Below are 13,297 nucleotides of genomic sequence, written 5' to 3' on the forward strand. Positions count from 1 at the left end.
GCAGAGTAACAAAGCAAATGTCCTCCGAGCTTATCCCTGCAATTTAGTGTTGCAGGGTGCATTGCCCCTCTCAGGGAGTATAAGGGCTCCCCTCCTTTGGGAACATATATAAACCAGAGAATAATTTGGCGGGAAGCAAGGGCTGACTTTCTGAATTGTGTTTTGGGTGCAGAGTCCTTGGTGGTAAAAGCCAGTGGCATGGGTATGAGCAACAGATCTGGTCTGCCCAGCCTCCTCCCAGAGTTGCCTCACTCCATAGGGTTCCTGCCAGCTGGAGAAGGGTCAGGGAGGCCAAGACTTGGAAACAAGGAAGAACCTTAGGGTGGAGGAATAACCCTGCAGAAGGAAAGTTAACTCGAGTTCACCCAGCTCAACAAAAGCCCTCTCACCTCAAAGGCGTGCTTTCTGCCTCCTACTTGTTCACATTTTTCTCTATTATGATGGTTTGTTTCAGAATAAATCACTGGTTTTCAAGCTTTCTGGTCTCAGGACGCTTTTTAACTCTTATAAGCTGTTGAAGCTGCACAAGAGCTTTTCTTCACATGGGTTGTACCTATCATTATTTACTATATTAGAAATCAAAACAGATTTTAAAACTATTTTATTCATTTAAAAATAGCAGTAAATCTATCATGTTAAGATAAATAGCATATTTTTCATGAAAAATAACTATTTCAAAATAAAAGAGTAGCATTGTCTTATATTTTTGCAGATCTCTTTAATGTCTGGCTTAATAGAAGACAGCTGGATTCTCACACCTGCTTCCACATTTAATCTGTTGCAATATGTTGTTTTGGTTGAAGAAAATCTGGCCTCACAGATATGTAGTTGGAAAAGGGAAGATTATTTTTATAACCTTTTCAGACAACTGTGGATATTCTTTTTTGGTACTACAGCAAACTCAACAAGTTGTAGTTTCTTATAGGTTTGTTCGTAATGTGGAATCAGAAACCATATAATTATTTGTACTCTGTTCCAATAAATCCATATATCTTGTACTTTGAATGCGTGGTACTGAACATCACATGTTGGTCTTTGGAAAGTAATGGTTCACTAAGTTATACAGATCCTCCGAATTTTGATACATTTTTTTAAACAGTATCTAAAAATACATTCATTAATATCACCAATGTCTGGAAGTATTGGGAAGCTCTCAAGCTCATGGTGGCAGATACAAGTTTTTCAAAATTCTGATTTTTCAGTTTAAACTTAAATTTTATCATTGAAGATAAATACTGTCCATTGTTTTCCCTGAAGTGACTGACTTTACTTCATTCACTTTCTAGAAAATATCTGCCAGATGCTCAAGTCTGAATAACCGGTTTGTGTGTCAGTCTTTCTCTGTACTAACATTGATGTTTCGTGATGAAAGCAGCAGTTCATCTCACAACTCAATTACAAGTCCCTTTATTGAAGACGGCTATTATGCTTTGGTGTACAGCAGAAGTATTTTACCCATATTTCCATTTTAGAATATTTAAAAGATGTGTAATCAAGGTTGAGATTTCATAACATAATTTTTGCTCCTTCATTAACGATGATCTTAAACTGGCTCTTTTTAAACTTGCAAATATGCATGTCCACGAATGACTTTACAGTTTGGTGCCACTGCCTTAATTTAAGCTAAGGCTCCAGCAGTTATACCCACTGTTGCTTTTGTACCATTGATGGAAGGGCAAAAACTGTCTTGGCATTATTATGAAAAGAGTTTTGACCTCCCAGATATCCTGCCAGGGGTCCTTGGGCCACCACACTTTGAGAGCAACTGGACTAGGAGATGAGCTTTCTAAAGCCAAATGGAACATTTGGCCTCTTGGATGCCCTGCTTTCTCCCTCCTGCCATCTTGTTCCAGTGCCTTTTCAGAGCAAGATCTCTGCCCTGGGTCTGGGTGCATCCCTCACCCTTAGCAGCATTTGGACCTTGGGTACCTTTGTGAGGTCTGGGGGAGCAAGTTCAGCCACACACCTGATGGTGCCCTTTCCCCCTCAGCTCTAAATCATCACATCCACTCGGTGAAGACGGCCTCCATCGGGACTTTAGGAAGGAGCCGGCCTCCTATGCCAGTGGTGGTTCCCAGTGCCCCTGAAGTGCAGGAGACCACAAGGATGCTGGAAGACTCCGAGAGTGTGAGTTCGCAGGGCCACCAGCCCCACCAGGATGACTAGGTGCATGTGTGTCCCAAGGCCTGAGGGTGCGCTGGGCACGCTGATACTCTGTGCTGGCCCAGAAGTGTGAGGCAGAGTCGCTTACTCACTCATCAGGCGAGCACTGAGCAGTTCCTGTGAGCTAGGGCTGTGCTGAGGGTTTGATCTGCTTGGATTAGCTTGTCACACCAGCCCACCCACCTGCCTTCCTTTTAACTGTGTCCTGTCTCTCTGGTCCTCTTGTCTTGGTTTGAACCATCCACGTGTTCTTTTTCCCCTTAGTCCCCCTTCATGACCTTTCCTGAGCAGGATGCTGGAGAGGAACGTGCCTGCATGGCTGCTCTCAGAACAAAAATCAACAGGGTCTCTCCTTGATCTTTCACTCCCACATTCCAATAAATATGTTCTGCCTCTGCATTTCCAGGTACAGGACTCTCTTAGGAGGAGAGCTTGGGGCCCAGAGATACAGGGGACACACCAACTGTGTTGGGTCCAACAGAGACTAGAAGGGACGAGTGAGGTCCTCGTGACCCTGGCAGTGTGGGTTGGAGGAAAGGCATTCTGCAGTGGAAAGAAATGAGTGGTTGCTGGCTTGGGCACATCCTGCAACCTCTGATGCTGCTGGGCCAGCAGGGGCGTGGGTGGTCCAGTCTCTTAGGCAGTGTTGTCACTGACCACTTGACGCTTTGACGTCTCTCTGTGGGCCCTCCTTCTGGACGGCGGCTTGGACTGTGCCTGGTAACTGTTCTCTTTTCTGTAGAGCTATGAACCAGATGAGCTGACCAAAGAGATGGCCCACCTGGAAGGACTGATGAAGGACCTAAATGCCATCACGACAGCATGACGACCTTGACCGGGACGTGACTCCAGACCTGAGTCTAGAAGTCTTGGGACTTAGCCTTGAAAACAAGGAGTTGTACAGAGCACGAGAAGACAGCACTTGAAAACACAGAGTGAGCAGGCCGCGTGGCCAGCACCCCCGCATGGGGCCAGCTCCAGGCCTGGCCACCTGCCTTCTCCTGGTCCAGGCCTGGAAGATGCTGTGTCAAGGCAGCTTCCCTTTGCCTGCCAATACCCTGCAGGACTGGGCACCATGGGCCAAAATTTTGTGTCCAGGGAAGAGGCAAGAAGTGCAACCTCTGTTTCACTTTGTGGTCAGGCTGTGTCTTCATGCTGCGGCAGCATCGCCTTTATGGAGTGTAGACGTTGGCATTTATGTACAATTTTATTTGTGTCCTATTTTATTTTACCTTCAAAAGAAAAACACTATCAAAAACCAAGGAAGTCTGTGGTATTCTCCACAAGTGGTTGACGTTTGACTACTTGTTTGAATTATGTATGGAAAGTCATTGACAGTGTGGGTTGTTCCAGGGGTTGGCTTGTTTTGTGTTTTTGTTTTTATTTTTGATTCTGAGTCATTGCATCCTCTACCAGCTGTTAATCCATCACTTTGAGAGGGGGGAGGAAATGTTGCATTGCTGTTTGTAAGCTTTTTTATTTTTTTTATTATAATTATTAAAGGCCTGACTTTCTTCTCATCACTGTGAGATTACAGATCTATCTGAATGAAATGTAACATTGAAAAGACTTGTTTGTTGCTTTCTGTGCAGTTGCAGTATTGGGGTGGGGGGGGCGTTGCGGGGTTGGGAACTGGAAATTGAGGGGCTGCTGAGGTCCTGTGAATGTTTCAGTCATTGTACTTCCTTCCAGAAGCCTGCAGAGAATGGAAGCATCTTCTTTATTGTCCTGGCATGTCCATCTCTATTGTCACTAAGTTGCAACTGGAGTTTCATTTGGATCTAGTTAAAAATTTCTTCTGTGCAATAGGTGGGTTCGAGGATGTAGCTGCCCTGGTGTCTTGGTCATATCCTGATAAGAATGTCCACGCTGAGGAGTCAGGTGCTGTATTGCAGGAGTGATGCAGGACAGGGCACAAGCCTGGCCGAGTTCCTGGGAAATCGGAGAAGAGGTTAGAGACCCTTTCCTGCTGTTACCATGTGTTCCCTTCGGGGAAGTCGGAGGTTAAGGAGGGAGCTTTGTTCCCATGTAGGACTCCTTGCTTCTCCCTAGTTCCTGTCCTCAGCCAGTCCAGCTCTCACTTCCACACCTCAGAGCCCCATGGAGAAGGCGTTAGCAAGAATGAAGCAGGCAGGGGCTGCAGCACCAGTGAGGCTCCCCACTTCTTTCTGAACATTGTTCTGTACGTAGCAGGGGATGGGGACAGCGGCCTCCCCAACTCCCGCACACCATCCCAGCAGCTCAGCTAAGGCCCTGATTTGAACAGGGCAGCAGGAGGTCTCTGAGGTGTGCTGAGAGGCTGGCCACACAAGAAGCCTTTGCCTTTGCAGGAGGTTCTTGTATGCTTTTTCTTAAAAATGTAAGGAGCTGAGATTTTTTTTGTTGTTTAATATAAAGAATCTCTTAAGAATACAGGACTGACCCTCAGGCATCTTCCCCTACTCCGCAACAAATCCCCAGAAGAGAGTGTGGAAGGCAGTGCAGAAGGCGGATTGAGCTTTGGTTCTGTAGCCAAGAAGAGGTCAGCTGCTGAGAACACCAGTGGGCGCTCGGACCCGCCTGCCCCGGGGCCTGCGCTCTGCCCTGGCCACACAGGCGCCCCACTTGCCTTTGTACCTTGGTTATTTCCCCTATTTAGGTCTTACCACACATTTGCTTTTCTAGAAGGTGAACTCTATTTCTCAACTGGGGGCAATGAAAAGTGCAATGCTGGAACTCCTGTTGCCCTGCTAGCTGGTCACGGAGGATAGTGCCAGGCCGGATTCTGGAAATGCAGTGCACTTAAACTGATCCTGAAAAGAGCACTTAGAACACTCTGGACACCAGGAGGGCTAGATTCCCCAGAAACTGTCTTACCTTTTGCCCAAAGAAACATGCTCGGTATTCGGGGCATTCCCTCCCATGAACCCTGATACTTCGGTTACCTCAGGGCCTTGGTACCTGGATACTGCCACAGAACTGGGGTGGGGTGAGGGGCCTATTTTTAAATAACTGTTCAAAGTTGGGGGATTTTTTTAAATTAAGAAAAGGGAAAGTTATTCTGTATTGCACCTTTTCACAGTTTAATACATTTTCTTACATTTTCCTGTGATTTTTGAAATTAAACCATTGTGTGTCTTGTAATGTCCTAGTTGAGCTGCTGACCAGCAGCTTCCTTCAGGAGGATTTGGAGCAAATGTGTCTGTTGCCTTGTCACCTGCTGGAAGGGGACCTGGAGGGCTGCTGGGGACTAGTTTCTGTACACACTTGTTTGGCCTTTTCTGTAGTTGATGCTGTAAACTCTATGGCTTTTTGAAAAACAATTTCATGTTTTTATTTAGTATTGGAAATCCAATACACTTTTTTTAATCCAATCAAACTCTGGTCTGGACCAAGTGTTATTTTCCTTTTTCCCTAGGAAAACAGAACTTCGGGGTCCCGTTTCCCATCCTCAAGTGGACTTCACCATTGCCCTCGTCACTGTAAAGGCAGGAGTTCGGAGGGGCACCCAGGGCGGTGTAGCGGGTGAGCCAGGTGGTGATCTGGGTGTCCTCCAGCCCCAAAGACGAGCCCTGTCCCTGTCCCCACCCCCATGACCATTGCTCCCCTGCAGGAACTCAGAGCCCAAAGGATCAAAGATGACACCTGTCAGAAAGAGCCAGGTGCCCCCCCGCCAGGCAAAAAAGCGCAGCCTTCCTGAATGGTGTGCAGGCTGCGTCCCTGGTGTGGCAGCGTCCTGCGCAGCAGCTCGTACTGTTGGCGCACAGCCTGGGACCCACGCTAGGCCTGGGCCTCCCCGCCCCCGCCTCGCACAGGTGTGTGATGCCAAGAGCGGGTGTCTGCAAGGAGCCCCACCTTTCCCAAGCTGTTTCAACTTCTGAACTGCGTTCACTGTGTCTAAGCTTGGGCTGCTATGACAAAAATACCATAGACTAGGGGGCTTAAACAGCAAACTCTTATTTTCTCACAGTTCTGGAGGCTTGGAAGTCCAAAATCAGGAAAGGGCAGATGTGGTGTCAGGTGAGGACCCACCTCCTGGTTTATAGATGCTGTCTTCTCACTGTGTCTCATGTGGCAGATGGGTGAGAGAGTTCTCTGGGGTCTCTTTTACCAGGGCACTAATCCCATTGTGGGCTCCACTCTCATCACCTAATAATCACCTTCAAATACCATCATACTGGGGATTAGGATTTCAACATGCGAATTTGGAGAGAGACAAACATTCGGTCCATAACACTCTGTAAGATTTCTCACAGTGTATGAGAGTCTGGGCTCAGAATAGTGAGTGGGGAGCACAGCAGCCATAGGCCTGCCCTCCGTGAATGTGGAGTAGCGTGAGGGCTGGAAACAGAGCCCAGCCTCCTTACTAACTGCTCCCTCGGCCCCAGGACTTCATCTGCTCTGCGGCCGAATGTACTTTATGAAACCCAAATCCCATCATTCCCATTAGCCATGCCCCATTGGCCTCAGGGTGGAGTCAGAGGTGCCAGTGCCAGAGCCTGTGCCAGTCTGCCGCAGCCCCAGGCCAGACGCTGTCACCTTGTGTACCCAGTGTCTAGCAGAGGAAGGCAACCTGGGACAGTCTTTGCATCTGGAACACCACTACCTCCGTGTTCTAACAGCCAGAGAACCGGTGGGGACCCTCCTCTGCATCCCTAGATGGAGCTCTTTACAGTGATTTATGTTTTGAGTCTTTTTCCACTGGACTGTGGACTCAGTGGAGACACAATTTCTCACTCCTCTCTGAAGGCCTAATGCCAAGGGCAGATTCTGACAATAGCAGATGCTTGTCTCCTAGAAGGATGGATAGACAGGCAAGAGGACTCATGGCCTGGAGTGTGTGGGAAGGCTTCCCGTATACACACACCCCCTCCCGCTCCCTTAGAGGGATAGTGTTACTGGTGCCAGGACCCTCCCATTCCAGCAGCCATGGCCCTTTGGTGTCCTGGGGTGAACTTGAAAGATAACAAAGACCTGTCTGCCTGACACAGTTATAAGAAATGAGGCTGATACCACAATGATGAACTGGGTCCAAGGATGTCCTCCAGTTGGTTCTAAGACGAACACTATGAACAAGGCTCTATATGAAGAAGAAATGCCCTCTTTCCCCAGACTATCAGCCCCTCCCGAATTTAGACACCTTCCTGCCAGAAGTGTTGTGTCATCAGGAGAGACTGGAGAATAGCACTGAACCAGCTTTCAAACTGATGGGGAGGGGCCAGGGGGCAGGGGGCGGAAAAGCAGGGCCAGCCCTACCCATAGACAAGGGGCCTCAGACAGGAGGTGCCTGACTCTTCACCTTGGGTTTCCAGCTACCAAAGGAGAGAGTTCACCAGGGAGGGGGAGAGGGGACGAGGTGGGAGAGAGTAATTCAAGGAGATAGTACTTTACATTTTCCATAATCTTTTAGAAGTATGTAATGTTGAAAAAATGTTATCTGTGACTATAATTACTACTCTCTGAGCACAGCAGATGATGTTCATCCCAAGATGCTCTTTTACTCAACTATGGATTTGATGGGTTTGTGAAATGAAAACATGGGCCTAGAGCTAAGCTCAGAAGGGGTGAGAGGGAGCTCTTGCTGTGCTATAGTGAGAAGAATTTGGAATTTCCTGAAATAATTGGGGGTGGGGAGGCAGCGGGTATATCAACAAGAAGATGAGAGAATGAGGGGCAGTTGGGAGGATGCCCACAGTGGGAAGAGGCTGCCCTTAAGGTGCCCCAAAGAATGTTTTGAAATGAGAAGATCTGAGAGGTAATTTAGTGCAGTTTGCTCTTTGCACCTCCATGACGTAAACCCATCCAACTCCCTAAGTCTTGTATAACGTCTGCCATGTGCACAAGGCCTTGCACAAATTACTGGCTTTCTCCCTTCAAAGAAAGGGGCATCTGGGTCGACGTGGTGATGGATAGACCACAAGTCTGGCATGGTGATTGAGGGTGACCAAAAATGGGGTTGGCTCAGAACGAGAAGTGACTAAAAGAGTTTAAACCTGAGAGTTCGCAGAAATCGGGGCACAGGAGGCCACAAGACCTTTCCCACGTCAAGGTATGAGAATCCCAATCCGCCTTATCCAGGTTTAAATAGGCAGACTGACCTCAGCTGGTGTCTGGGTTGCAGTCATCTTACATTTCCACACCCTCCACCTCAGTGTCCTGGAGCAAAGCCCCATCACTCCATCATAGGTGTCCACACAGCTGCCTGCCCCTCATTAGTGGCTCTACCTTTGTGGAGCTGCTCTCCCCAAGTAGAATTCTGGGGACCATTGTAAACTCTTCCCTCAACACCACAGTACCTGGCTCAGCAAACCCTGCAGCTCTCTCTCAAATGTCTCCAAACTGGCTCCTATTGGTCTCTATTGGGCAAACTCCTTATCGACCCATCCCCCCACCTCAGCCTCACTGGCAATCCAGCCTCCATACGATTTGATTTTTCTTTCTTTTTTTTTTAAATAACACAATACTTCATTTATTTATTGCATGAGTTTGGGCAAACAGCACAAAACTTCAGCAACATTTTAAACATGTAAGAAAGTCAAACGCTGAACAGTACTGGAAATCTGTTTTTACGTAATTAGTAATAATGAGTACACAGGGTTCTGCAAAGCTAGCAAAATACCAAGGATGGCTTAGCTTCTGAACATATACCACAAAAACACACACAAAAGCAATATAATTTATCTTTACAAAAATTACAGCCAAGCAATAAAAAGGATGTTAATAACGAAGATGCTAACACGTATGTTCACTACGTATATCTTATACATTGAAATGCTACACCTTGTACCCTGAAATGCCATGTGTAGAGAGCCAGGCAGAGTAAATTTAGGCTCATCACTGAGGTTAAGAATTATCTGAGAATTTAATGCTTGTATATAACATACTCAATTGAAACTTGCTGTATACCAATTGCTAGATCACAACAACGCATTTCACTATATATCTGAGAAGTTGAGTCTTCTTTGTTGGCAGTGTAAAATTTTTGACCAGTATCAAAATTCTGGTAAAACACACATTGAAGGCATTTTCTAGTGTATGCAATGTTTGGGGGCATTAAAGAATGTGGGAGAAATTCTTAGATTTCACACTAAGTTTCTGCTGAGCCTTGTCAAACCAGACAGCTCAACTATAAGGCAAGAAAAATTAACCCCCCTATAAAAGATTAGTGGGTCTTAACCAAATAAAGAATTCAACCTTAGGAAAAAACTCCCTACATAAGCAGATCTGAAACAGTAGGCACTAAAATGAACATCTAAAAATTACCTAACATCTTGATATTCAGTCATTGGTTCAGAAGCCTGACAATTTTTTGGTATATTTTATCTAATTAATGTTTTAGAATCAGCACCAGTCCCCAAAACCTCAAATTGTAATATTTAATCTTCATTAAAATACATCCTTTTGTGCTGTATTAACACTACAATCAAAGCTGAATTTACTCAACTTATTATATATTTTTGTGTATACTGGTAGGAACTTAAAATTTTTTTATTGTGTTTCTGTTTTGGGGCACTTTGACTGAAGAGAAACTCATTTCACAGGATTACATCTTGCTAAAGCATTCCTCAGCATTGGTCCAAACTTGAATTCCCTTTTTGCATATACTGATCTGCATGACTGCATAGCTTATGAGGGCCTCCTTTAAATCACGGTTCTCTTGTTCTTTGAAGCGTTCAATATCAACCCAAGCATTTCTGACAAATTCTCTGCCTTTCAGATTTTTAGAGTTAAGTTGTTGTTCTTCATTTATTTGTTCTTCTAGCACCTTTATTCTGGCGTCTCTCTGCTCTGGAGTTTCTTGACCAAAGAGCTTGGTAGTCATTCCCTTCAAAGAAAATGTTCTCAGGGTCCCAGTTGCCAGTTCCTCACACTGCTGCTTCTTGGATGCTAAGTCCTGAGCAGCCATCTCCAAGTCATACTGCATAAGTTCATGTTTCCTGCACACAGCCTGCATTTTATGCATGGCTTCTGCATAAAAAAGATACTCCTTTAACTGATCTGCATAATGTTCTTCATCTTCCAAAATATCATCAATAGAAGATGCATACACATCCCTATGATGAGCAACACTCTGCAGTCCATCACCCATTTCTTTTTTCTATGGCACTCCACTCACCGAAAACCCACCCGTAATTCCCATATACTTTATATACACCATACAGTCGATCTGCTACTCTCGCTCTGACTCGAAGAAGATATGCGATGACAGACTGTAGTTCCTCACTGTAGTGTTTTAGTTAGGTAAATCTCTTGTCTGGGTTTTTCACTCTGTTGCATTAAGTGCCTTTAACCTGCCGTCTGCCTTCAGCTGAAATCCTGTTTCATTCACAGTCTCCTTCCAGTTGCCTGCCTGTGTTAAAAACAAGATTTTGTCTCTACAGAGGACGGGATATGAAAACTCTCAAGAGGAAGTTTTCTAAACCAATTCATTGTCTTTCCATGAAATCCTAGTCAGTGTTGTCAGCAGAGAGTTTATGCCAAACAAATTCTGCTCTCTCTTCTGGTAGAGGTGGCACAATAATATGTGGATAGTATACTAAAAGGTAGTTTCTCAACAACTCAAATTCACTCTACTGCTTCCATAGTGAGTCTGTTAGGACACTCTGACCATCAGTGTGTTCAGCTGACCTTGTTTCAATGAGGTAAGCAGTATATGTTTCTTGCATGTTCATGGCATTTCTTCCAGTTTGCTTTTCTGCTTCTGAAACATTAATTTCTATCTTCTTCAACCAAAAATTATTTTCTGTCATTGTGCTGTCCCCGGGGCCCTCGTCCCGGGCCCCCTCCGCTTCCTCACTGGCCACAGACTCCAGCCCAGTGTCGGGGTAGCCCAGCTCTAGGGGCTCAGGCTGCAAAAGCCGCTTGGGATCGGGAGGTGCGTGCTCCGTGGCTGCGGTTCGGCGCGGCCTGATTTTATTTTTCTAACTCAAATCTGGCCTCTCTCCCCTGCTCAACATCATGCGATGGCTCCCCGTGACCTGCCCCGCAAAATAGAATCCAGTGTGGCCCTGTCTACCTCTTGGCTTTTATTTGCCACTTAATCTGCCCTTTGACCCAAATTTGGCCCTAGCAATACAGACCAATTTGCACTTAGAGAATAAACCATGAAGTCTGACCTCTGTACTATTTTCCCTTTGCCTCAAATTGTCTCCCTACCCCCTACCCTCACTACTGGCTTTCTCTGCCTTGTAAATTTCTATTTATCTTTAAACACCCAGCCTAACCATTCAGTCCGCTGAACATGATGGTTCCTGTTCCTATCCTCTGTCTCTTCTAATACACTGTGAACTCCTTAAGGAAAACAATCATGCTTGTTTTTGTATTCTCCGTCTGAGTACCTAGCACATTACAGGTGTTGACTCAATGAACTTGACAGGTGAGGAAGATGGACTTGCAGTCACTGTGGCCCAGTGCTGGGGGAATTTGACAAAATCCTAGTCCTTCCTGAGAGCATGTACTCGGAAAGGTTTTGCAGCAGAGGTAAGGCTGAGCTGAGTCTAGGAATTAATGAGGTAGGAAACTAACCCGCTTCACATGGGCATCAGATACCTTGAGAACAGATCCCAGCCATCCTGCATGGCGCTGGGGCTTCTAGGACTGTGCTAGGCCTCCTGTCACTGGATTAAGTGCCGCGGCCCCAGGATGTGGAGGATGCACAGAGCTGCTGCTATGCTCCCCCAAATCCCTGGAACACTGCAAGGGTAAAGCTAAGCCCAGTCGAGCTGCATTTGGTTGGCCAGGTGCCACAGGTGGGGGTCAGTCCTAGTGAGTTCAGAATAAGATGAGTTTTTTCATAAACTCAAACCCCAGCTGAGAATTCTGGGCAGCTTTCTGTAAGCGGACAGGAAGAGCTGGGATCTATTCTCGAAGGCAGAATGATGGATCAGGCTCCCACAGACAAAGTTGCCTAGGAAATGGCAAAAGAACTAGCTGATGAACATTCTACACCAACACACGGGAGGGAACCTGGCTGGAACTAAAGCCAAAGAGATCTCCATGTGGGTGGGTGGGTGGTGTGAGAGAAGGAATATTATGGGCCAGTCAGAAAAGAGTCTTCCTCACCCTAGAAGCTGGAAATCATTCACGGTTTCACAAAGGTTCCCGAAGGCTGACTGCGTGCCAGGCGCTGAGGATGCGGAAGGAGTACGACCGTCTCTATTGATGCGTTCACAGTCTACAGGAGGATACAGACATTTAACAGACAGAAACTACCATCCAGCATGAAAAGTGCTAAGAGACCTGGCCAAGTGATCTGGCAAAGTGAGGAAGGAACTTCCAACCATGACTGCAGCGTCTGCCAGTCACAGAGTAAGTACCTGTGAGAATGATGGGGAATTCACTAGAGAAAGGAAACAGAGTTTCTTCCAGCACTGCTTGCACTAGATCTGAAAAGCAGGAAAGATTCAGATACTGGCTAAATTACAATAGAACGACTTGTAAATTATTTGCTCAAGAGAAAGTAAGGGATTTCCCCAACAGAGGACAAGAAACAACCCGAGTGGCAAACAAAAAGGGAAGCTAGTGCTTCCCTGGGGAAAAGCCTAATACCAGGAACCTAGAAGCAGGGAGAGGAGCCCTGGGACCTGGAAGGGAAACTTGTGAGAGGGTGGCCCAGGAGAAATCCACCTGTCAGGAAACGAAACCAAGGAAGCCTGACTGGCACCGCTGTATTTTAAAAATAGGTAAAACTCCTCACCTCCCTTGAGAATTTGTTGAAGATTTTTGTGTCTATATTCATAAGGGATATCAGTCTGTAGTTTTCTTCTTTTGTACTTTTTTAGCTGGTTTTGGTATCTGTGTAATACCGGCTTCATTGAGTAAGGAAAGTTTCCCCTCCTTTTGTATGTTTTGGGAGAGTTTGTGAAGGATTGGTGTTCGTGGTTCTAAACATTTGATGGAATTCACCAGTGAGGCCATCTGGTCCTGGGCTTTTCTTTATGGGAAGTTTATTCCGAATTGAATCTCTCCACCTGTTATAGGTCTCTTCAGATTCTCTGTTTCTCCTTGATTCAGTTTTAGCAGTTTGTGTGTTTCTAAGAATTTGTCCATTTTATCTGGGTTATCTGATTTGTTGGTGTACTGTTGTTCATAGAGTTCCCTTATGTCCCTTTTCGCTTCTTAAAGGTTAATAGTAATATTGCATCTTTCATTCCTG

At 45.9% G+C, this 13,297-nt stretch overlaps 1 protein-coding gene and 1 pseudogene across 1 annotated transcript in view; one reads left to right on the forward strand and one right to left on the reverse strand.

The window, feature by feature from the left end:
* The window catches only part of NEO1 (neogenin 1), a gene marked incomplete at its 5' end in the record, with an annotated part of 64,416 nt that extends 60,686 nt beyond the window's left edge, over nucleotides 1-3,730 (forward strand). The window contains 2 exons of the mRNA XM_007446712.1: nucleotides 1,991-2,127; nucleotides 2,906-3,730. Of these exons, the coding sequence (XP_007446774.1) occupies nucleotides 1,991-2,127; nucleotides 2,906-2,989 (221 nt within the window). The remainder of the gene's footprint in view (nucleotides 1-1,990; nucleotides 2,128-2,905) is intronic.
* Nucleotides 3,731-9,685: 5,955 nt separating this feature from the next.
* The window catches only part of LOC103079528 (sorting nexin-4-like), a 13,574-nt pseudogene continuing 9,962 nt past the window's right edge, over nucleotides 9,686-13,297 (reverse strand).

The sequence above is a fragment of the Lipotes vexillifer genome, unplaced genomic scaffold, assembly GCF_000442215.2.
Source record: "Lipotes vexillifer unplaced genomic scaffold, Lipotes_vexillifer_v1.1 scaffold242, whole genome shotgun sequence".
Lineage (NCBI taxonomy): Eukaryota > Metazoa > Chordata > Mammalia > Artiodactyla > Lipotidae > Lipotes > Lipotes vexillifer.